Source organism: Eurytemora carolleeae, unplaced genomic scaffold (assembly GCF_000591075.1).
Source record: "Eurytemora carolleeae unplaced genomic scaffold, Eaff_2.0 scaffold196, whole genome shotgun sequence".
In the NCBI taxonomy this organism is placed as follows: domain Eukaryota; kingdom Metazoa; phylum Arthropoda; class Copepoda; order Calanoida; family Temoridae; genus Eurytemora; species Eurytemora carolleeae.
The window spans coordinates 320,329-346,006 of NW_019396109.1; the positions used below are offsets into that span (position 1 = coordinate 320,329).

The 25,678-nt window shown below is 33.9% G+C and overlaps 2 protein-coding genes across 3 annotated transcripts; one reads left to right on the forward strand and one right to left on the reverse strand.

The window, feature by feature from the left end:
* On the reverse strand, nt 1-1,429 carry LOC111695189 (cuticle protein 16.5). Its single transcript, XM_023464408.1, has 2 exons — nt 1,328-1,429; nt 1-783 (listed from the first exon to the last, which is right to left on the reverse strand). Exons 1-2 carry the CDS (start codon nt 1,337-1,339, stop codon nt 418-420), a joined length of 378 nt encoding a protein of 125 aa, XP_023320176.1. The 5' UTR covers nt 1,340-1,429; the 3' UTR covers nt 1-417.
* Nucleotides 1,430-9,468: 8,039 nt separating this feature from the next.
* On the forward strand, nt 9,469-18,692 carry LOC111695172 (uncharacterized). 2 transcript variants are annotated; one of them, XM_023464395.1, is made up of 8 exons: nt 9,469-9,588; nt 10,641-10,734; nt 11,526-11,616; nt 11,808-12,760; nt 13,039-16,072; nt 16,227-16,323; nt 17,296-17,371; nt 18,653-18,692. In XM_023464395.1, the coding sequence occupies exons 1-8, from the start codon at nt 9,548-9,550 to the stop codon at nt 18,668-18,670; spliced, it is 4,404 nt and encodes a 1,467-aa protein (XP_023320163.1). In that variant the 5' UTR covers nt 9,469-9,547; the 3' UTR covers nt 18,671-18,692. The 2 variants fall into 2 exon arrangements, with proteins under 2 accessions (XP_023320163.1, XP_023320164.1); XM_023464396.1 differs by having other exon boundaries at nt 13,045-16,072.
* The last annotated feature ends 6,986 nt before the right edge of the window (nt 18,693-25,678 follow it).

Below are 25,678 nucleotides of genomic sequence, written 5' to 3' on the forward strand. Positions count from 1 at the left end.
TGATATTTTTATCAAATATATTTTCATTCGTTTGATCAACAAGGATACATAAATAGATCTGTACAAGGGAACATTTAAAACATATCTGTGCTTACAATAATATTTAATTTTTATACCATTTATGGTGAACTCAAACACTTGAACTAAATCAAGCACTTGAAGCAAGACATTTTGGCAATATTGCACTGGTAAAATGGACACAGCAAGTTCTAAAATTTGTGTGCAAGATTCTGTATCCTTCTGGATTCTGCCACATAGAGCCCATGGTGTGCGGGTTATGTCTGCAGATATGGTCGTGTTCGAGTTATCCTCCGAACCTGGTCATCCTGCTAAATACTGCTGTTTCGGAAGGAAGATGTGAAGTGTGTAGGAGGGGGGGGGGGAAGGGGACTTTTGAAAGAAAAAAGAGAAGGAAGTTTAGTAGGCAACCTTGTATCCCCACTGCTCGACGGGCTCGACGACCTGCTCGACAATAGGAGCCTCAGCAATGGTCTGGACGGGGGGAAGGGCGTAGTTGGTGGCAACGGTGTGAACAGCGGGGGCGGCTACGGTGTGAACAGCAGGGGCAGCAGCATAAGCATAAGCGGGAGCAGCAGCGTAGGCAGGGGCAGCAGCATAAGCATAAGCGGGAGCAGCAGCGTAGGCAGGGGCAGCAGCATAAGTTGCAGCAAGGGGAGCGGTGTTGTAGCTAGCGTATGCAGCTCCGTAGTTCAGACCATGGGCGTATGCGAGCACTGGATCTGCGACGGCAGATGCAGAGGCAACAGCACAGGCGAGGACGACCTACAAACAAATGTATTAATAATAATTCAAATTCTAATTTATCTAACATTATTCTTCAGAAGGTTATTTTGCACAAGAAGAAGCTGTCCTTCAGATATTGTTAATGAGAACCCCATAAATATTTATGCACTGTATATTTGGTTGAGATTAGATTTTAATGATTATGCAAAGGGAGAAGGTATGAGTGGGACTGGATTTAGGAGGGAGAGGGGAGGGGGGGGGAGACAGCTAAATGCCAAGGTCGTAATTACTGAAATTAACAAAGCAGTATCAAATACCAGTTCTGAAGCTTTCAATGATTAAGAGTCACTTGTTATAAACAATTATAATTTTACACATTTTAAAAATTATGTTTTTCTCTTCAAACTTATTATATAGAACACTTTTTGTATGATATCATTCATGAAAAATCCGACCGTTAAAAAAATGTACAAAAACATAATGAAAAAATAATATATTGCAAGAAAAGATCAAACATAATTAAAGAAAATCCGCAAAAATGAAATGTGAAATGACTTAATTTTGTGTGAGTTTAAGAACTTACAAGTTTATACATGTTTAGCTGATGATTGGTTCGGAGGAACTGACGCAGATTTGTGGGATCCAACCATTCTTATACTAACCACGCGCCCGGCACAACCAGCTGCAAGCTACAGTCTACACCTTTCTTAATTCAGAATACTAAACCGGATCCTCCCAGATCTTGATCAGTCTTGTATTGAATAGTGTATACCATGCTCATTGCCCAATACTTTCAAATCATTAAGATATTTTCTCATCAAATTCTTTACTTAGCTCTATATTTCTTTCCTTCTACCCTATACTCCTTTCCTTCTATCCTATACTCCTTTCCTTCTACCCTATACTCCTTTCCTTCTATCCTTAACTCCTTTCCTTCTACCCTATACTCCTTTCCATTTATCCTATACTCCTTTCCATCTATCCTATACTCTTTTCCATTTATCTTATTCTCCTTTCCTTCTATCCTATACTCCTTTCCATTTATCTTATTCTCCTTTCCTTCTATCCTATACTCCTTTCCTTCTATCCTATTCTCCTTTCCTTCTACCCTATACTCCTTTCCTTCTATCCTATACTCCTTTCCATCTATCCTATACTCCTATCCTTCTATCCTATACTCCTTTCCTTCTATCCTATTCTCCTTTCCTTCTACCCTATACTCCTTTCCTTCTACCCTATACTCCTTTCCTTCTACCCTATACTCCTTTCCTTCTATCCTATACTCCTTTCCTTCTACCCTATACTCCTTTCCTTCTATCCTATACTCCTTTCCATCTATCCTATTCTGCTTTCCTTTTATTCTATTCTTCTTTCCATCTATCTTATACTCCTTTCCTTCTATCTTATACTCCTTTCCTTCTACCCTATACTCCTTTCCATTTATCTTATTCTCCTTTCCATCTATCCTATACTCCTTTCCATCTATCCTATTCTCCTTTCCACCTATTCTATGTGTCTTTCCTTCTATCCTATACTCCTTTCCATCTATCCTATTCTCCTTTCCATCTATCCTATTCTCCTTTCATTTTATTCTATTCTCCTTTCCATCTATCTTATACTCCTTTCCTTCTATCTTATACTCCTTTCCTTCTATCCTATTCTCCTTTCCTTTTATCCTATACTCCTTTCCTTTTATTCTATTCTCCTTTCCATCTATCTTATACTCCTTTCCTTCTATCTTATACTCCTTTCCTTCTACCCTATAATCCTTTCCATTTATCTTATTCTCTTTTCCATCTATCCTATACTCCTTTTCATCTATCCTATTCTCCTTTCCACCTATTCTATACGTCTTTCCTTCTATCCTATACTCCTTTCCATCTACCCTATTCTCCTTTCCATCTATCCTTTTCTCCTTTTCTTTTATTCTATTCTCCTTTCCATCTATCTTATACTCCTTTCCTTCTATCTTATACTCCTTTCCTTCTACCCTATACTCCTTTCCATTTATCTTATTCTCCTTTACATCTATCCTATACTCCTTTCCATCTATCCTATTCTCCTTTCCACCTATTCTATACGTCTTTCCTTCTACCCTATACTCCTTTCCATCTATCCTATTCTCCTTTCCATCTATCCTATTCTCCTTTCCTTTTATTCTATTCTCCTTTCCATCTATCTTATACTCCTTTCCTTCTATCCTATACTCCTTTCCTTCTATCCTATTCTCCTTTCCTTCTATCCTATACTTCTTTCCTTCTATCCTATACTTCTTTCCTTCTATCCTATACTGTTTTCCTTCTATCCTATTCTCCTTTCCTTCTATTCTATTGTTTCTTTTCTGAATCCTTCCTTTCCTTTAATATTTTACTCTTTTCCCTTTAAGCTTTATGCTTATTACATCAGGGGCGTATTACATGATTTTGTACTGGGGGCTTAACATTTTTTGACATTCCAGAAACACCCCTGAAAATCATAGTTTTCATTCTTCCAGGGGCCGGGGAGGGCTTAGCTTTCAAAGCCCCCCCCCCCCTTATGATTGCTGAAACCGTAGTAGTAAGTTAGTAACTAGAAAATCTGAACCTATTGTTTTGTATTAATGTTTACAGTTAAAACAGGGACCTGATAAGAAAACAACTAGATGACGGGGTGGGTCGTAAAATGCACAAAATTAATGTTTGGGTCTGGTTAACTTGATATTATAAGTATTTGTTCTTTTAGTACGTTTCTAGCAATCGTGTTTCGAGCACTTATATTATGATTATAGGACAGTTCTGAAGAGTTTTAAACAACCCTAGATTTTTACAAAGTTATATAATAATGGATTAAACAAAGAAAGCATTCAAATTGATTTGAAACACAAATTTAATGATAAATTATTTGATAAATAATATTATATGATTCGCTAAACGTATTCCATAAATATCTTGTCAAACATGTTTCCATCTTTAAGTATTAATTCTGAAAGCAGAAACATTNGGGGGGAGGAGCTGAGGGCGGGGTTCTACAAATATGAAAGACCAAATTTAGAGATTAGAGAGTAAGTATTAGTATGCGAGAAAGAAGACTATTGGAACTCAGCTTTAATTGGAAACTAAAGTGTATCTTTTAAAAGTCAACTTAGAATCTTTAAACAAAGCTAAGGACATTAAATGGTTCTAAGGAGTTCTCCAATCAAAATTTGAGACAAATCGTTCAAGGGGTTTAAGCGAAAACATTATAAAAACAATAAAAATCATAAGAATAAATAAAACCAAGAATAGAAATCAAAATTTACAATATGAGAAGGCATAACACGTAATAACGACAATAAAACATTTGGTGACATTTTCTGGTTTTATTGGCGGATTTCAAACATTTCTCTAAACATTTTTTGTTTATTTCGACCTGCTTCAAACCTTCCCTGGGGAAGGTTTGAAGTTATGGCGTTTTGACATTTTCTTGATATAAACCAACAGATGCACGCACCGTAACAAACCGACATATCTCTCTGACTGATCTCTAATATTACTTCACAAATCTATTTAACTAAAATGATTTCTTATCATTATTGAAAATAGGATGAAAAAAATAATCAAAACAGCCGAGAGCTATTTTCGAACTAGTTGCTTTATACTTGTACTGTTAAAATAATTATACCAATGTGTAATTGTAAACTCTTTCTGTACACAGATACATGTATTTTAATAGCAATAAACTTATCTTATCTTATCTTATCTTATCTTATCTTATCTTATCTTATCTTATCTTATCTTATCTTATCTTATCTTATCTTATCTTATCTTATGATGTGGTAAGAATGCCCAGAAAATATCACTGAGTAGTAATGACTTTCATTTTGAAATAAGCCTTCTGTATTTATCATAATAAAAGTACACTGTCATTGAAGCAACTTATAAACTAAGATTATCTCTATCAGATGCCTCCCCCCCCCTCATGTTATTATTTTTATCTGTTAATTAGTAATTTTTTCATGTGGAAACCAACTTACAATTACAAAACAGCTTGCTTATTTTTCACTCACTTAATGTCTGGTTTTTCAAAAATAAATTATTTTTAAAAAATAACAAAGTACATGTTCAATCTATATTTACCAATACGAGGTCTCCTCATGAACTATCGCTGGGCATTTATAGTTATTTAATAGTAAAAATAATTACTTCTTGTTTAAAAGTTTGAAAATTTGAAAATAAACAACAGATAGACCTATGTAACTGTGGAATATGAAGACGACTGTTAATAGTTTAATGAAAATGAAACTCCGCAATTATTGCGCAGTGTAAAGAAAATCATATATAACTATGTAAAGACATTTATAATAACATCAAATACACGTAAGATTATTAAAATGTCGTTATCCTATTTTAAGAAGTTTACAGGGTCCCCCTGTAGCCATAAAGCAATTTTTTAAGGGGGGGGGGGAAGGGTGAATGTGGCCCAACGTACACTAAAGAACATATACATAATGCAATGGATCAGTAAAATATTGACGTAGCATCAGTCATTTTTTTCTAATCTTCTTGCATTAACTTCATGTTTATTGGGACTTCCTTGTGAATATTGTGTTCTATCCTCAAGTAGTCCATATTTAAAGGTTATTTGCATGCATAAAACGAACTCATCGAGATTAATGGATTTTTTCTACACATGATCGAATGGGGTACATACTATAGGGAACCATTAAAATGGGGAAGATAAAGACGACATTTAATCAATCTCATGTGGGTTTGATGTTGTTATGCAGTAAATAGTTTTACCAGTATAGCTTGTAAATCAACTTTTTAAGGTCTGTATACACAACATATACTTACTGTTTATTGGAATTTTTAAAATCTTCTTATTCCACGTTCTCATGTTTCCCCCTGTTAATCTGTTAATCTCTTAAAAATATTTTAACTCCCCCCCCCCCCTTCTTAAAGGCGGGTTTAAATATATACCCTTGCCCATAGACATTCATATAATTTTAACCCAAGAAAAGGTTAGAATAAACCTTTTTTTCTCGCCAGTAAACTGAAATTCTTGTTTTAGAACTGGTCCTCATTTTATGAAAGGTCAAATTTTTCCTACAGCACCATCTACTTTTTCATCTGTCTCCTACAGCACCATCTACTTTTTCATGTGTCCTACAGCACCATCTACTTTGTCATGTGTCTCCTACAGCACCATCTACTTTGTCATCTGTCTCCTACGCACCATCTACTTTTTCATCTGTCTTCTACAGCACCATCTACTTTGTCATCTGTCTCCTACAGCACCATCTACTTTGTCATGTGTCTCCTACAGCACCATCTACTTTGTCATCTGTCTCCTACGCACCATCTACTTTGTCATCTGTCTCCTACAGGACCATCTAGTTTTTCATCTGTCTCATCTTTATCTTTATCTCTTCATTTAATTATCTGTCTGGCTCTGGCTGTCTGTTTATCTTTCTTTCTGTTAAGTTGTCTGTTTACTTATCTATCTATCTATCTATCTATCTATCTATCTATCTATCTATCTATCTATCTATCTATCTATCTATCTATCTATCTATCTATCTATCTATCTATCTATCTATCTATCTATCTATCTATCTATCTATCTATCTATCTATCCATCTATCTATCTATCTATCTATCTATCTATATTTTTACATCTCTATTGCTGCTTTGTTCCCCTAGGCATTCTCTCACCTTTCCCCAAAGGTTTGAATTCTTGTTGCTCAAGCATATTTTAATTTATCTGAAGAAATCATTTTTTGGTGTCATTCGTCAAAACCACATTTTAGGCGCGCACTTTGCACCTATTCCTCCTCGTATTAGATAAAACAACTTTATTTTGCAATTAAACATATTCACATGAAATTGAATTTAATGTTGTCCTAAGTTTTATTTTATTTTCATGTTCCCCCCCCCCCGGCCAAGATTTTTAGTGTTTGATATTAATTTAATGTTTAATAACAGATGAAGAGTTTTAAATACCAGCCGACAATATAATCGTTAATCTTCAACTAAGACATTTTTTTAATCAAGATATAACTGCTTACATTTGGTCAAAACTACAGTAATATCGAAATCATGAATATTTCCTTACACTGAGACGTAAAATAGAAATTGGTGGATTAATCTCATGTCACATGAAGGAATTTAGTCTTTGTCACAAACTCTGATTTTCTAATCCCTATCCTTGCAACCTAAAGTCGTAGACCTTAGATATTTTAAACTGTGAATTATTTTAGATCAAATCACATCAAAGGTTTACAACATCGGCTTGCGAAGATAAAGGGATTAGAAAATTTGAGTTTGTGGTAATGACTCAATTCCTTTGACCTTCTCCTTCTGTTTAGTTCAGTGTGCACCCACAGGTCTTTTAGTGTTAAATATCAACTCAATGTTTGATAACAGATGTAAGTTTTGAATACCAGCCAACAATATAATAGCTATCAATTTTTAAATAAGACATTTTGTTGATACAAATATTTCAAGATAAAAAGGCTACATTTGGTCAAATACCATGTGAGATATCACAATCAGGGCCATACATTGGAATTTGCCCCGGGGGGGGGGGGGCTCAATTTTGTTCTTTCCAGGAAGGAGGGGGTAGGCGGAGCCCCCATATATCCCCCCCCCTGTGTACGCCTCTGATCACACAAAACACTAAAGAACATATACATAATGCAATGGATCAGTAANCCTGTGTACGCCTCTGATCACACAAAACATGGGAATTGAGAGACGATTTACAGCGTCTTCTTTCTTCTTGATGTTTTTCTAGTGAACATTGCATAAAAAGCAGGCAGTTGCCTAAAATAGTTACGCGCGCTTGCCGCGCTGAATTACAAGAAAGAGAGAGATTAATATATATTTCAGGGTTAAGGAAGGTTAAGACACGTTCTGGGCCGAGTGTAACGGCTAGAACAGGCTAGGCGCCGAGCGCCGCGGTTGGAACAGGCTCTTTATCTGTCTTGTAATTCAACGCGGCATGTGCGTAACTCATATGGGCTTCTGCAAAAAAACACGCGGGATTTTCATTTTGTACCTTCAATAGTTACGAAGATAATGATAATGGTAAAATTACAGTTCAGATATCCATTAACTTTTTGGACATTGATACAATAGACCGTTCATTGAAAAGCTCAAAAAAAGTATGACTTTTTTATACACAATTTAAAGGCAATGACGAATTTTGAATTGGCTCTTAATTCCCATGTAATGGACCACCCTTTATTTATGTTGTCAAATAATTGTCATGTTTATTGACACTCTCTGTATTTGCTCGTTACTCGTATTTCAACAAATTGTAAAACTGAGTTGTCTCTAGCTCTTGAAGATGATGACCTTTTAACGAAACTAGGCGTGCTGAATCTTGAACAAAGCATTCATCATCTTTTATCTAATTTTTACAAATTCGTCATGGGAAGAATTATCTGAAATTGTGATAATGAACAAAGTGTCTTGAATCACATAGAGCCATAGAAAACATAGAAATTTGTTAAAATTAAAATTCAAATAAAGTGAATTACACATTACAATCTATATATAAATTTGGCTTGTCTGTCTGTTTGTTTGTCTGTTTGTTTCTATCCAATAAACGTCAAAACGGTTAAACCGATCGGGCCCAAATTTTTTGTGGGATCTCATGTTACCCCAGGGAAGGTTTATGAATGATGAAAATTAAAATAAAATTGTGTTGAAAAGCTTTCTAGTTTTGTAAAAAAATTTAAAATCTTGAAAATTCACAAATCTTTTTTACAAAATCCGCGAAATTTTTTTTTCTTTGTTTTTCAATGTTACATTAAGAACATGTTCACAATTGAGATAGAAGATGGGCGCGAAGCGCCCTAAAAGTCTAGTAATAATAAAATTATCATAAATTGCGTATTACATAATTTAATTTTTTTTTACTTTCAACATGGCTATGTGCTGCATGCAAGAAACCGATTTCTGTCTATAGCAGCAGTGAAATACAAGATAAATAAAACATGTATAATTAATAGTTTGATACTTTTTCAAATGTTTTCACGGGGTAAATACGATGTGTGTTCAAAAAATTTTGCGAAAAAAATAAAGGTACTTCTGGACGTCTCGGCCCTGTTATTCTTTTTCTAAGCTTACTGTATCCATCCCGGTTGTATTCTATCTACGGAGTTTATTCATAAAACTTTTTATGCCAATGTAATCCGCCTTTCCCGGAGATGGTTTAGCCACAGGGTGTCCCACGAAACATGACAGTTGATAAATAGTTTTGAATGTCGTCTTCCATACACTTTATTAGATATTAAAGGCTGTTTGCAGTTTATTTCGTTTAAAAAATCTTTTGCTCTAGTATATTTTACTTTGAAATTAATTTTACTATAATATGACTCCTAAATAATTCCTGAACCAGATGATGCCAACCACTCTCCATGCCGAAATTTTTCAGGGTGCCATTTCCACAGCTCCCCCGCCACATCTGTGATGGAACTACAGTGAGGACCATCAAGACGACTTTTAGACTTATTTTATTACCTTAAATAGTTCAGTAAACATGACTCAGCCATTTAGCAGTGTAAATAAACTCATTTAGCTTGATAAATGTGATGCTGTTTGCCATGAAAACATTTCATGCCCTCAAGCATTGCTGTAGTCTCGTTTTCCTATTCCACAGTTTTCTGGTTCTTACTGTACTAACATTTCTAATGTAAAAGTTGAACTTTGGAATTTGATCTGGAAAAAATCCCTGACAAGATGGAATACATGTGATCAGATCTTTAGTTTGAAAACAACCTTGACTTCATAAAGATAAAACAGTTAATATTAATAAATAAATTGGATTTTTCAACTAAATGTGGAAACTACTTTGCTTTATATTCTTTCAAGGAGCATGGTAATTCTTTTTCTTAAACTTTGTACAGGGAGACCCATACAAATGTGGAATATGAAGACGACATTGAAGCAATCGTATTTATCGTTTATAGCATAGTTATATTATTATAGAGAATTATTCACACAAAAAGTTATAAATACATATATTAATAGTTTATTCAAAACTAATAGTTTTAAAATTAATATATTAATGGAAAAGGTGAGTGCATCAGCAGTCTGCACATTTGATGAATTTATTGTTCATTAGATAAAACAGTCGTCTTCTATTCCACAGTTATATTAGTCTCACTGTACACAAATACTAAAAGTTTTTATGAACTCTAAGAAAATTTTAGATTCGATAAATGATACTTTTGTCATGTTTAAAACATGCTCTAACCCCAACTTAAAAAATTTCCTTTCTTTTCATAAAAAAAATTTAGATATATTTATAATAGTTATAGAAGCAGGGATAATTTAACCAATTTCTTCTTTAATTTATACACATACATTTTGTTTCGAGAAACATAATTCTTTTTCAAAATTAAGAGTTTTGTCATTTTTTTTGTATAAATAAAAAAGAAGACAGGAACCTTTATTTAAGTATATATCGGGTTTAAGATTTAGATCTTTGTTTTCAAAGAGTTCCAGCTCGTCATTAAATTCTCATTAATTGTGAGTCAACCTGTTTAAAAGAAGTTATAAACTGATGAGGGTCAACCCAGTTCGAAAATTTATTTTCAATAAAATGTGGAACTAACATCTATTTTATTTACGCTATAGAGGTTTGGTCCATCACCATCATCAAATTTAAATTCTGTTCAAAACTAAAAGGGCCTCTCCCCCCTTGGAATTTTATACAGGAAATCTGGTCATTATAATGTCAAACCATGACAAGCTGGTTAGGGGTGAGATTGGGGGAAATGTTTTTGGATTTTTGAAATCAAAATGAAAGGGCTGCTCTCTTAACTTGCGCTCCCAATTTTTCCAGGAGCGGGGGGGCATCCCCCTTCCCCACCCCCTAAATCCACTAGTGAGTCTAATAAATCTTTGTCACTTAAATAAACTGTGCAGGGGAAGACGACCATTAGTTCGGAGGCAAACTGTTGAAATGGACTCAGTCAAGTTTAACTTTATGCCAAGCTTGCAGAAGGAGAGGAATTATCAGGTGGACATTAATGATGATATTCAGAAAAACAATAATAATGATGATAATAATAATAATGATGACAATGATAACAATAACAATAATAATAATAATGATAATCATGTAATGATGATAATAATAACAATAATAATAATAATGTTAAAGAAACTACGGATATTTATATGCAATATATTTAATAATATATTTGTTATATGTATATATATTATATATTCATGTATGTTATTACATATACATGTTTGAAAAATATCTTCTGCCACAAACAATTTAATAAACAATTATACAATTAAAATATTGTATTTCTTGCATTAGAACAAAATTAAGGAATTGATAAGATTGCAAGAATTAGTTGAACTAGATTAGACTAGTTCTCTTACTTCTCCATAGGTTACAGTAGAGTAGTTGTTAAACTATCTGTACCTAGTAAAATTTCCATCTTTTTCTCGAAATTTAAACGTTTATTTTCTAAAATACGTTCTGTAATTTACAACATATTGCTCTGTATCCAGAAATCCTGCTAAGTAAAGCTGCAATTAACGTATATATCCTATATATCTATGGTATATATGTATGCAGTGTGTTACCAATGAGCACCATAATAGTTCATCCTCAATGTTCGTCCCTATTTTTGTTTCATTTTTAGTACATCCTCATAAATGAGTCCGTTTTACACCAGATAATAATGATAATTGTTGCTAGGTTATATGGAGAACAGAAAGTCGTAGATTGTTAACTGAAAGAGTGTTTGCTAGTTCTATTTATAATATATTTCTACAATATACAATTATATGTAGGGCTTGACCTTGAATGTGTTAAATATGCTTGAGGAGGAAGAAGTTTCTGTCAGAAAACAGACTTTGAACAATCAAAATTCCAGAGACGCAGGAAACATGATATTCAACTTTACAATATAAATATATGAAAGTTTAAATTCTTATTTTAATGTATTTTAAAAAGATTCTATTTAAACAACAGAAAAAAATACTAAAGTCAAGTTAGAAAAACAAACAAAAACTAGTTTAATCAAAACAAGTAAAAATGTGAGATAAAAAAATTGAATATAATTTCTATAACAGATTCTATCAATTTCCCCTCCCACTCTATTCCTGCTCTAAGTTTGTCCCCTGTACCACGGTTTCTACCTGCCCTCAGCTCCGTGGACTGTTCATCTGTTGAAATACCTCTAAAAGTCCAGCCAAAACCTGTCAGAAAATGGGTTTCAAAATGGAGTCAACACTGTAAGAAACCAAGGGGTCAGTTCCGTTATCCAGATGACTGTCATGCCTATATTGATTGTTGGGATGGACGAGGGAAGAAAATGAATTGTTTTCCAAGAAACCTTGTGTTCAATGAAGCTAAGGGTCAATGTGATTGGCCCTCCAGCACCCCTTGTGTTATGGGAGATATTGGTTCGGAAGAGAACAACAAGAAAGAAGTTGATGTTGATTTACCACATTGCTCGAGCTATACTGGACTGGGATACAAATGTGTCAACTTCTGGGAATGCTCGGATAAAAATGAAATCTTAGATGATTCAGAAGGAGCCTATGCAGAGTTTGGAATTGATGCCAGAATGGTTCCGCCACCAAAGAAAATTGTATTTAAAGGAATTTTTGACCCACTTTCTAAGAAATGTCCCAATACATTTGAAATCTGTTGCAAAGGAAAATGCAGTGACTTGGAAGAAAAGAGTTCTCCTTCTAAGCTTCCACCGGGAAGAACACTTGATACCTCACATTCAACTACTTTATGCCCTGCTGACTATACAGGGTTACGTCCAATACCTGGAATCTGCACTCAGTTTGCGGAATGCTACAAAGGAACTGCCATTATAAAAGATTGCCCTCCAGGCTTACATTTTTGTATTCATTCCCTAATGTGTGATTGGCCAAATAAAGTTGTTTGTGATCAATTAAGTTTCATATCAAAAGCAACTTCTTCAAATTCAAAACAGCTACAGAATGATGAACCAAGAATTTCAGGAAACTCTCCAGCTTTACGAATAGACATAGAGATGATGGCAAGAAAGGAATTTAACAAAAATACTGATTAAAAATCACTTTGACTTTGTATGAAATCTGAAAATCATTACTTTGTTTTAACAAAAATTACCAAACCAAGAATCCACCCATTACTAAAGTGGTGGGATGTTTAATATATTTATATTTATGTTATTTCTCTCCCATGGGATACTTCAGTAAAATATAATCCTACTCTGCAATAAATGGTTGATTTGCATTTTAAGCGGGAAGAAGGAGAACTCTACTTTTTAAAAAAGATTCCAAAAAATATTTGTTGAATTTACAGACTCAGATGATTCCAGCTCCTCCAAGTGGTCAAAATGCAAGATTGCGGGAGGGAAGAACACCTTCTGAAGGATACTTACAACTCTTTCATGACGATAAGTGGGGTTATGTTTGTGATAAAAGTGGTTGGACAATGGAAAAAGCAAATATTGTGTGTAAACAGCTTGGGTTTCATCGTGGTGTAAGAAAGACCACCCAGGGGTTTGTGCATGGCCAAGTTGATGAATCTAAAAAACTGACTGATCATGTAGAATGCACTGGTTCTGAAGAAAAGATTCAGCAATGTAAAGTATCATATTTTGTGTCTGGTAAGCCATGCAAACTTTCAGAAGATATTGTTAGCATAACATGCTTTCCAGACAGCTGGGCTAAATGTTACGAGAATGAAATTCCCTGGAAATCATCTTGTTACTCGTTCTTTCCCAATGCAAGCTCTTTCCATGAAGCCCAGGAACACTGTAAGTCAACAGGCAGAGTACTGGTTGAAGTAGATTCCCAAGCAGAAAATGATATGATATCTGAACTACTATTTCAGAATAGTAGAGTTACAGATATTATGAATGAGGTTTGGACTGGGGGAGTTGGATCAAATGTTGCCAGGAAGAATGTTTGGTTTTGGCATTCTGACACTGACAAACCCATGGAGTTTCGTAACTTTTGGAAAGGTTGGAGTGGGGGTGATAGATCTGCTACAGAAATTAAAGACAATTTTGCATATGGAATAAAAATGAGTCGGCAATTTCCACTGAGAACAGGTACTGCTAAAAAGAACCAGCTCACAGATTACTATTTTTGGAATTTAGAAAGTTTTGACACTAAACTATCCTATATATGTGAAAGACCACAAATTGACATTGGGTGTATGGAGGGGGAGGGTCTTGAATATTATGGAAATGCAAGAAGAACTCAATCTGGAGAATTCTGTAAGTCTTGGCAGTCCCCTGAAATCGGATTCTGGTTTGATCAAGCAGAAATTCAAAAGTTAGGACCTCTACAGAACAATAACTTCTGCAGAAATCCAGATGAAGCTGAAGTTCCATGGTGCTTAATAAAAGAGGGTCAGTATGAAGACTGTGACATACCCAAGTGTGAAACAGGCCCTATCTATCCTGTAAACAAGGCCAACTCTTGTGGGTCCGATCAATTCCAATGTCAACCTGGGGAATGCATATTTAGTGGATATGTTTGTGATGGTGAATATGATTGTAAGAACAGGATGGATGAAAATCCACACGCAGATTGTGAAAGCTATTCAGAACATTTTAAATCTGTCAGTGGTTCAAAATTGAATGTCAAAGAAATTGAAAGATGGACAAACAGAAACCTTGAGGCTTGTCTTAGGGGATGTGACCTTTCAAAAGAATTTATCTGCAGAGGTGTGAACTACAATATGAAGGAAAAATCTTGTATACTTCTTGATGAAAATGTTGGAATGTCTGGTGCTCTTGATCAGGATTTGGATTGGTCTTATTTTGAAAGAATTGAAACTCAAACATTATGTGATGAAAAACTAAGATGCAGCTCTGGAAAATGTTTCAACAAAACCCAACTTTGTGATGGAAAATTTGATTGTGAAGATAGGAAAGATGAAGAAGGTTGTGAACTCTCACCTAAACTTAAAATAAGACTTAGAGGGGGAAATGCACCTAATGAGGGAAGAGTTGAAATTAAAGCATTTGACTATGGATGGGGTGGAATATGTGATGATGGGTTTGGAATCAACAATGCACAAGTTATCTGCAAAGAAGCCGGATTTCCACTAGGAGCTCAAGAAGCAGTATTACATTCACGATGGGGGCCTGGCAATGAAATTCTATTAGACGAGTTGAAATGTAAAGGAACTGAAAATTCTATTCTTGAGTGTAAGTTTAACCCATGGAAAGAGCATGATTGCGCTCCAAAAGAGTATGCAGGAGTAGTTTGCAAAGTTAAGGATGAGACATGTTCTGAAGAAGAATGGAAATGTCAATCTGGAGAGTGTATAAATCTAGAATTTCTTTGTGACACAACCAGTGACTGTTCTGATGGAAGTGATGAACTTGCAGAGTATTGCCAGAAACATATTGAAGTTAGATTAGTTGATGGAAATAATGTAACATCTGGAAGAGTTGAAGTGATGTATAAGGGGGTTTGGGGAACTATTTGTGATGATAACTTTGACAAAGAGGAAGGCACTATTCTCTGTAAAATGCTGGGATTTCCTGGTGGTGTTAATATTCATAAAGAGGGAACTTTTGGCCCTGGAAGAGGTCCAATATGGATAAACAATATTCTATGCAATGGAAATGAAACCTCCTTAGATAAATGTCCCTCACCTCCTTGGGGTCCAAGCTACCAATGTAAACACCTGGAAGATGTTGGCATTGAATGTTTATTAAACTCTTTTCAAACAATAGAAACAAATAAGCCAAGTTCTTCTTTACAGCCAAATGATTTCCAATGTGGGGTAGCTGAGGTTGAATTTAAGTCAGGGCCTCCAATTGCTAAGGTTGCAGGAGGTCAAACTTCAGTACATGGATCACAGCCCTGGACCGCTAGTATTAGAGTGAGGGGAAATACAAGAAGCTTTCACTGGTGCGGAGCTGTTCTTATAGGTGAAGTGCATATACTTACAGCAGCACATTGTGTGGAAGATTACCCCAAAGATGTGTACGCAGTTAGAGTAGGAGATTGGGATCAAGATGCTCCAGATGTAGGAGAACAAGAGTTCAGTATTCAAACTGTAGATTTCCATCCTGACTTTAATGTCGGAGCATACCTCAATAATGATATTGCTGTTATCACCTTGAAACTACAAAATGGAAAAGGGGTACAGTTTAATGACAAGGTTGTACCAGCATGCTTACCATCCTCAAGTACAACATACAATGCAGGTATGGAGTGTTCTATTTCTGGTTGGGGATCTTTAGGACAAAACTCTGGTGGATATTCTAGAAGGTTGCAGTCAGCCTTAGTACCAATTTTACCTACCAGCGAGTGCTTGAAGAAACATGTTTACGGAGCTGACAAGCTGACAGGTGGCATGTTTTGTGCAGGTAAAAAAAACAAATTTTGCATGCATCCTAAGTTTCTTTCTTTGAATTTCTTTTTCGTCTTAATTGAAACAAATATCTTACATTCCTAAATAATTTGCCATTTTTGTGTATTTGTGAATATTCAGGCCTAAACAATGAATTTTATTCATTTCAGGTTTCCTTGAGGGTGGAATTGACAGTTGTCAGGGAGACAGCGGAGGACCAATGGTCTGTCAAAAGAGGAATAAGAATGAATTGCTGGGAATCATAAGGTATTATGTTATGGGGAGCTACATGTGAAATCAAAGCTGAGAATTGAAACAAAAGTTTTTTCATTTTTATTTGCATTAAAAGCATAAGGTAATACAGACAAACACTCACAATTATGTAGCCTGGACCCACCTAATCAGAATAGATTGTCTTGCAAGAAGGTCCAAAGTTATTTGAATTAGAATTTTTGTAAGCATTAGTAAATTTTGTTGGTAAAGTGCAGTTTTTCTGAAATTATACAGGGTGCAAAGTGAATAAATACTAAAGTGGACCAAACTCATAGTTGGATGACGACATTTTATGTCCCAAGTATTTAGAAATATATTTTGATTTTAAATCGTGAAAATTTCGAAGTTCTATCTGAAGACGACATTTACATGGGTCTTTAGTCTATTTTTTCTAGTCTTTACTTTCCAAATGAAATCTTTTCATGAAATTATTTCCAAACCAAATAAAACCTTATGGCCCAACCTGTCGTCGTTTCCTTAGTCTGTTCCACTTTAGTATTTATTCACTTTGTACAGGGTGTCCCATGAAACATGACAGTAAAGTGAAAGAGTTTGAATGTAATCTTTAATATTAGAAATAAAATGCAGAATTTGTCATTCTACTGTTTCATGTATGATTCTTGAAACATTAAACACATTTCAAAAATTTTGCCTTTTTTGAGCTTTCAATATTACCAGAGATATTAAGAATTTTGTTCAGATTTAAATCTATGAAATAAAATTCGAATTCTAAAGGAATATTTGGAAACACGAAAAAGGAAGACTAAAATTTGCCAGAATTAACCAGGGGTATATTGTGTTTATTATTTTGAGAATTTTTATTCTATAATGTTATAGTTTGACGAATGAATGCCACAAATTATTACAAAAGACAATATTCAAGTTGTCTCTCAAATGTCATGTTTTGTGGGACACCCTGTATGTTGTGTTTTGCTATGAATGACTTTATATGTGTTATGTTTGTAGTTGGGGATATGGGTGTGGACGACCAAATAAACCTGGAGTATATACCAGGGTAGCTAACTATGTAGACTGGATAAAGGTATTTAACTCACAGGATTTCCTATACATATGAACCTGATCGTTCCAGGATCTGAAAAAAATAGATTTTCTATTCACATGAACCTGGTCGTTCCATGATCTGAACAAATAAATTTTCTGCTCTATTGTTCACTCGTACCTAGTAAGGTATAAAATCAGTACAAAAAATGAAATATGAGTTCTTATAACAGCGCCTTCTACAATTTGTTCCACAGCTTGTTTATGTTGCAAATATATTTGCTTTACAGCAAAAAGTGCATTAAACATTTTCAAAAAAATTTTAATTTTTCCTTGGGGTCTCCAATGAAAATTTGAGGGTCTCCGTTGAAAATGTCACTCATTTTTTTCGTAGTTTAAAAAAATCCACACTTGATATGAATACTTATCGTTTATTGGCAAAATAGGAAACTAGTAATTGCAGTTTTTTCTGCAACCTTATTGGGGGGNGACGAAAAATAAAGTAAAAATTATACAGTAAACTAATTGGGGGATAAAATGCATGTTTTTTTCTCAACTCGGTGGGAGGTTGCGTGAATATTTTTTACTCCGGTCTTCTCCGATAGACCGGAGTGAGAAAAATATGCTTCTACTATCTTCCAGAATTCGACTGAACCTATGTATTTTGGAATACCCTTTGATAATTTCAACACAGTTATAAATGATAGAGTTTATGTGTACTTGAACGTACAAGCAGAATGATGTAGATTTTAAAAAATGTCTCACATTAAGGCGCTGTATCTCCTTGTACATCTACGTAACTACATGTACGTCATGTAGTTTGTGACTCAGTGCCCTCAACGGAGGAATATTAATAAAAATTCACAAGTAGCAGTATCTTACATTGTAATTTCCTGACCTGTATTCATTCGCGCAATATCATGAAATACTCTGACTTAAATTTCGTATTCATGCGAAATTTTGTGCAAAAAAATAACTTATTTCGAATGAATGCGCAATTTTGTGCAAAACTGGTTTCGTATTGTTACGAAAATGATGCTGAATTTCGTGCAAAAAAAGTCATTTCGTCCAAAACCAGGAAACTGTTGCGTAAGAGAATTGACTGTTTGGTGGAAACCCTAGGCTTTACTTAGAAATGTCGCAAAACCTTTGCTCTAGACTTCACCTCACTAACACGCTTATACTTGTTTGTACGTTTAGAACTGTAAAGCTCATGTTTTTATCTTAAGTAAGTAATAAAGTAATTTGCAAAAATTTTACAGATTTTCATATCCCCCCCCCCCATCCTTTATAAATGACATAATTTAAATTCTATATTTTGCAGAGTATTACTGGGAGCTGAGGAATGATGGGAGAAAGAAAAATTGGATAATTTAACGCAGAATCCATTTAGAATATCTTTATACAATGGAATTAATAAAAATGTTTAATAGCAAGACGACATTTAAGCAATCTTATGTACAGTTTGATGTTTACAGAGAGCAAATAGTTTTACCAGAACTTATGTGAAAGAGGTCTATGTACACTAGACAATTGCTATGTTTCATCTTTATGGCACTATTTGAAATCATAACTTAAGTCTAAAAGTCGTCTTCCTATTCCACAGTTTTATAAGTCTCACATTTAAAGCATATAATTCTGGCTTTAAATTCTGACATTTATGGATAATACAAATCTACAACAGTACTGTTTATGAACTATTAAAATTATCTGTTTTAATGGCATGATATAATAATATTGTTATAAACATTATTTATTTTTTATTTCCAAATCACTAAACACCGAAAAGGTTTTAAAGAAATTGAAATTCCATATATCATCAAACTATTTCGATTTATTAATTAACGCTTAACAATCTTATATTTAATATTTAATTATAGTGTATTAAGTTTGTCCAAATAAACATAACCATTTTGTGACGAATTCTTAAATTTTTGGTGAATTATTTTAAAATGAATATATTAGATATAAAAATACCCTTTGTTGATTATATCACTGTATTCATAAATCTCCGCATCTCTTATACAGGGTGTCCCACGAAACATGACAGTTGGTGAATAGGTGAATAGTTTAAAATGTCCTCTTCTATAATTAAATAAGTTGTTTAATACTAAAATGACTAATAATATTTTTTATATGACAGTTATACTATAGTAAAATTGATTTCACAGTAAAATATACATGAGTTAAACTTTTTTTTAAATAGACTGCAAATAGTCTTTAAAATCTATTACAGTATAAGGAAGAAGACATTCACCAACTGTCATGCTTCGTGGGACACCCTGTATCTAAATTGTAAATATTTTTCAACGAAATTGCTTCAATTTTAAAGCACAAAGATTTTTTATTTCTGAAGAGAGGAATTAAACCCAGCTTATTCGCCGATTTGCCTTTGGGACAGAATAAAGTCTCTGCTGAAGAAGTTCGACTTTCACATGGACAGGATTTGAAAAGTATTATAAAGGAATAATATCAAACTTCTTTTCAACTCTTCCACTTTTCAGTTTTACTATCATATCCATATTTCTAAAGAACGTTGTGTACTTTAAATCTTGGTCTCTTCACTGAGGAAGAGGGGTAGGGGGGGGATATAAACTTTTGAAAACCTTTAAATATCATTATCTATTCTGAGGCCGAATTTAAAGAATTTGAGCCGCGGCTTGAATTTGAGACGCGGCTCAAATTTGGTTGGTTCCACTTAAAATTATATTTAATGTTTCAAGATTTAAGTTACGTTTCTTCATTCCCTTAAAGACAAATTATATGTATCACAAAATTCTTTGTAATAGGCAAAATTATGTGTAGGGTAAAAAAAGTGAGGACACATAATATGTAGGACAAAATATATTGAGAACAAATAACGTACAAAGAAAAACAATGTGTACTACAAAAAAGTTTAGGACTGAGATAGTGAAAGACAAATATTCTGCTGAAGGACAAATAATGTTAAAGACAAATATTCTGCTGCAGGACAAATATTCTGCTGCAGGACAAATAATGTTGAGGACAAATATTCTGCTGAAGGACAAATAATGTTGAGGACAAATATTCTGCTGCAGGACAAATAATACTAAGGACAAATATTCTGCTGCAGGACAAATAATGTTGAGGACAAATATTCTGATGCAGGACAAATAATGTTGAGGACAAATATTCTGCTACAGGACAAATAATGTTGAGGACAAATATTCTACTGCAGGACAAATAATATTGAGGACAAATATTCTGCTGCAGGACAAATAATATTGAGGACAAATATTCTGCTGCAGGACAAATAATATTGAGGACAAATATTCTGCTGCAGGACAAATAATGTTGAGGACAAATATTCTGCTGCAGGACAAATAATATTGAGGACAAATATTCTACTGCAGGACAAATATTCTGCTGCAGAACAAATAATATTAAAGACAAATATTCTGCTGAAGGACAAATAATATTGAGCACAAATATTCTACTGTAGGACAAATAATATGGAGGACAAATATTCTGCTGCAGGACAAATATTCTGCTGCAAGGACAAATATTCTGCTGGAGGACGAATAATATTAAGGAAAAATATTCTGCTGCAGGACGAATAATATTGAGGACAAATAACGTAAAATAAAATACTGTGCAAGACAAAAAGTGTGCAGAACAAAAAATGTGTAGGACAAATAATGTTTATGACAAATAATATTTATGACAAATAATATTTACGACAAATAATGTTGAAGGCAAAAAATGTGTCTTACTACTGGAGGACAAATTAACCTGCAATGTGCAGATGACAAACAATGTAACGGCAAATAAACTTGTTTTAAACCTCTCGGCTTTATGCGCTTAGCTCCCTTCGTTTCTATTGTCATGTATAAGAGCAGCTTTGTCTAAAAATAGTATTTTAGTATTTTTAAACGGTTTTTCTTCGTTTTTGTTGCACATGATTAATTTGAAACTGTCATGAAACAGTTTTTTCTTCCTAAGTATGGTTAGATTTTGGTACAGGGGGGGGGACGATGGTTGAAGTAATAAGCGAGGAAAGGAACTCAGTTTTTGTCACAAACTCAGATTTTCTAAACCCAATATTTCTGCAATTGAATAGTGTAAAACTTTGATATTTCAAACTCAAATTATTTGAACTACCAGAATACATAGCTTGAAATATCTAAGGTCTACGACATTGGGTTGCAAAGTTATAACGATAGGAAAATTTGAGTTTGTGGCAAAGACTCAATTCCTTTATATATCTAAGCATACATACACATACACAAACAATAGTTTTTGAAATATTTTTATAATTATGATATAAATGACATTGATAAAAATATGATAATGAAAATTTTAGAATGTAATTTGTTCTGCAATATATTTAAACCATGAAATAGTAAATGTAATTTTGGCTTGTTAGTCAGCATACAATAAACGTGAAACAGCTGAACCGATTAGTTACTCAAACGACCCCAGGGACGATTAAAAGTAACAATCTCTGCCGGAAAAAAGTTGATTCTTTAAAAAATGTAGAAATCTAACAATGTTTCAAAAAAGTCCGGAATATTTTGAGAAAAAAATGACCTCTTGCAAAACAACACTTTAACGCTTAAATTGTTGGTAGTTTGTCCGCTTGATTTCGAGTTAAGCCGATGAATTCCTTAACAAAAGTTCTCAACTCTGGTAAATGCTACAAAGCTCCGGTCTATGGGAAGAGAAGAAAGGTTCTTGAAGGATACCGAATGGTATTATAATCTGGTTTAGAACTGTAGCGTAGAAAGCGTTTATCTTCTGCGGAGAGGAAATCCAGAAATGCAGAGATACGTTCTAGATTCTTCATACTTAAGTTCTGAACCTTACATCGTATACATGGGTATGACTATGGGCATGTAGCATACGAATCATGTTATCATGTTTCATGTAACGTATACTTGGTATCCTAGTACACATGGTGTCCTAGTACACATGGTGTCTTAGTTTACATGGTGTCCTAGTACACATGGTGTCTTAGTATAAATGGTGTCCAAGTACACTTGATGTCCTAGTACACATGGTGTCCTAGTACACATGGTGTTCTAGTACACATGGTGTCCTAGTACACATGGTGTCCTAGTTCACATGGTGTCCTAGTACACATGGTGTCTTAGTACACATGGTGTCCTAGTACACATGGTGTCTTAGTATACATGATGTCCTAGTACACATGGTGTTCTAGTACACATGGTGTCCGAGTACACATGTTGTCCTAGTACGTATGGTGTCCTAGTACACGTGGTGTCCTAATATACATGGTGTCCTAGTACACATGGAGTCCTAATATACATGGTGTCCTAGTACACATGGTGTCCTCGTATACATGGTGTCCTATTATACATGGTGTCCTAGTATACATAGTGTCCTAATATACATGGTGTCCTAGTATTCATGGATTCCTAGTGTACATGGTGTCTTAGTATACATGGTGTCCTCGTATACATGGTTTCCTAGAATACATGGGTGTCCTAGTATACATGGTGTCCAAGTATACATGGTGTCCTAATATACATGGTGTCCTAGTACACATGGTGTCCTAGTATACATGGTGTCCTAGTAAACATGGTGTCCTAGAATGCAAGGGTGTCCTAGTATACATGGTGTCCTAGTACACATGGTGTCCTAGTATTCATGGATTCCTAGTATACATGGTGTCCTAGTATACATGGTGTCCTAGTTTACATAGTGTCCTAGTATACATGATGCATGTGTCCTATAGTATACCTGGTGTCCTAGCCATGCAAGGAAACCTATATAAATATACATAGGTATCCTATATATATATGCATGGTATCCTATAGATATACATGGTATCCTAGTGGAATAAGTGTACAAAATATATAGAATATACTGTATACAACATATAGAATTATATCATATAAATGCTGTCCTGGAATACAGGGTTTCCTATTATGCATTGGGGGTTACGTATGCTCTATTTACAGTATGTCAAATTATAAATAAAGTCCTCAAATATTGAATACTAGAAAAATGTAGAATCATTGTCTTAATAATGTTATGTGTTAAATATACTAATTTCAGGCCTCCTCCTGCCAATTTAAATATTACTTACCATGGTTTAATAAAGTAAAGTGCATTGTTTGAAGAATAGATAATTGTAGTTCTAAAAAGTTTAGAAACTCCTCAAGGATGTACATTAAAAAAGGTTGTCACTTACATCTCAATATTGGTATACAATCTTGTGAATTAATATTTCCTTAATATTTGGAACAATGAAACTAGTCCATGCAAAGAAATCGGATTTAAAAATTATTTAGTAGTTGTTTTTGGACCTGGCATTGCAAATTGGAGCTGCCAGCTAGCTGGACAGTAGAAATTAAATAGACTCTTTCAATCTTCTAAACTCTACAAAGGTTCTTATTTCCATCTTTTCTTTTTATAATGTTTCTCTTTAGAGTTACGTTATCTATAGTTCGTTTTTTATGCTTCAAGTTACTTGATTTTCAGGATTCAGTCACTAAGATAAGGTACAGCTTATCCATACATTTAAAGAGAGTGACCGGCTATGTATGGTAGTTGAACTGAGTATGCAGTGTTGTGGACAAATTCTTTAGGATTCATTTGAGACATAAAAAACTTTTTAAAGCTCTGTAAATCTTATAGCCTCTATAGCCTGCCCTAAAAACATAATGTTAATTAGTTTTAATCATTTAAATTGATCAATCTAAAATTTTGGTGCAAGTTATATAAAAGACGCCAATGTCTAAATAGACCTGAGCCCGCGGTTTAAAGGGACAGACCGGCTATGTAAGATAGTTGAACTCAGTATGCAGTATTGTGGACAAATACTTTAGGATTCATTTGAGAAATATAAAACTATTCTATGACGTATATTTACTTAGTTTGATCGCAAAGTCGACTTTCAAAATCATCTGTTTGGAGTAGATTTTTTAATTATTAAATATCGACGACGAAAAATAAAGTAAAAATTATACAGTAAACTAATTAGACGTTTAAGGATTTATTACTCAAAAGAATTTTGTCAATAAATCAATGTTAGAATCAATTGAATTTCTTATTTGATATGAATTATTTCGTAGATTTCTACTGATTCTTCAAATGCCGTCTTTTCAATAAAAATTCCAGAAAATCTTCAGAAAATCTTTGTGAATAATGAAAGATTATAGAAACTATAGTACTTAAAAAATATTACGTATTTTTGATGCTAGACTTAATTTTTATTGTCTCAACCTGTTCCCAGGAGTTAATCTAGCATGACCCAAGGATACGACAAAAATATTATCAGGGGCACTTTCCCGGTTCCCCGGGTCCCTGATTATCAAATTTGACTGAGTATTGCATCTTAAAGTTGGTTAATGAGTGATTTTAAGATGGATTTAGTATAATGAGTCAGTAATTGAATAATCATTGGACTTTGTGATATTTCAGTGAAATTTGTCAAAAATTTCATTGTAAAATAGTTTAAGAATTCAACACACAAAATATTAATCTTAAGTAGAATTGAAGAAATGGTTTAAGTTGTGCTTTTTTGAGTGACGCGGCTGCATTTTTTAAAATCAGACTTTAAAGGCCCTAAATATACCATTTAAAAAAGTACTTTTGTCCGGAAGAGTAAAATGTGGTGGTACGGAAGGGGTAATAGTGGTGGCTCATGGCTGCCGGAAGAGAAAAAAGCTAATGTGGCACGGAAGGGGAAATAGTGATTACGATTTTCGGGACTAATCAGAAATTTAAGAAAAAAGAATCATTTTGAAAAATTGAATAAGGCTAATATAAGGAGTTTCTTGCGGAAATTACTAGTTTTTTCGAGTATTAAGGTTTTATTTTAGCGTTAAAGATTGGAGATAATCTATTATGATTTGGGACACTCTGTATAATATGTAAAATAAAAACTACATTTTGTACACTTGTACTCCAATTGTACACTCAATCCACTGTCTAGCCAACCTACATTGCACTTGACAGTTGAAACTTGGTACTTGTACGTGGACTGTGGAGTGGAAGGAAAATCATGGTATTTTACATGAATGTGAAGTTACCCGAGGATACTAGGACTTTGGATTTTTATACTAGACAATCAAATTCCAGTGATGAAGATTTGACTATATCCTCTACAGTACGATTAACCCTGAAGTGTCCTNAAAAATAATAGTTTTTATTTAAGTATAACATAAACATAGTTTTACTCTAAGGGAAAAAGATGCAATTTTTAAAAAAAAATTTTATATTTTAGAAAAGCTACTCTGCAAAACTTTGAAAAAATATTGTCTTTGTTTATATTCTAATTTCTAATTTATAAAATTTTCTTGCCGTCAATGTAAGCTAGTTATATATGTTAATTTCACTATATTTAAAGAGAAATGTCTTA

What these genes read in the sequence shown, in the direction of transcription:
- LOC111695172 (XM_023464395.1), top strand. Translation starts at nt 9,548, where the DNA reads ATGTGGAAACTACTTTGCTTTATATTCTTTCAAGGAGCATG. An exon ending in TCAAAATTCCAGAGACGCAG is followed by an intron (nt 11,617 to 11,807) that starts GAAACATGATAT and finishes TTTCTATAACAG; the next exon opens with ATTCTATCAATTTCCCCTCC. An exon ending in AGGTGGCATGTTTTGTGCAG is followed by an intron (nt 16,073 to 16,226) that starts GTAAAAAAAACA and finishes TATTCATTTCAG; the next exon opens with GTTTCCTTGAGGGTGGAATT.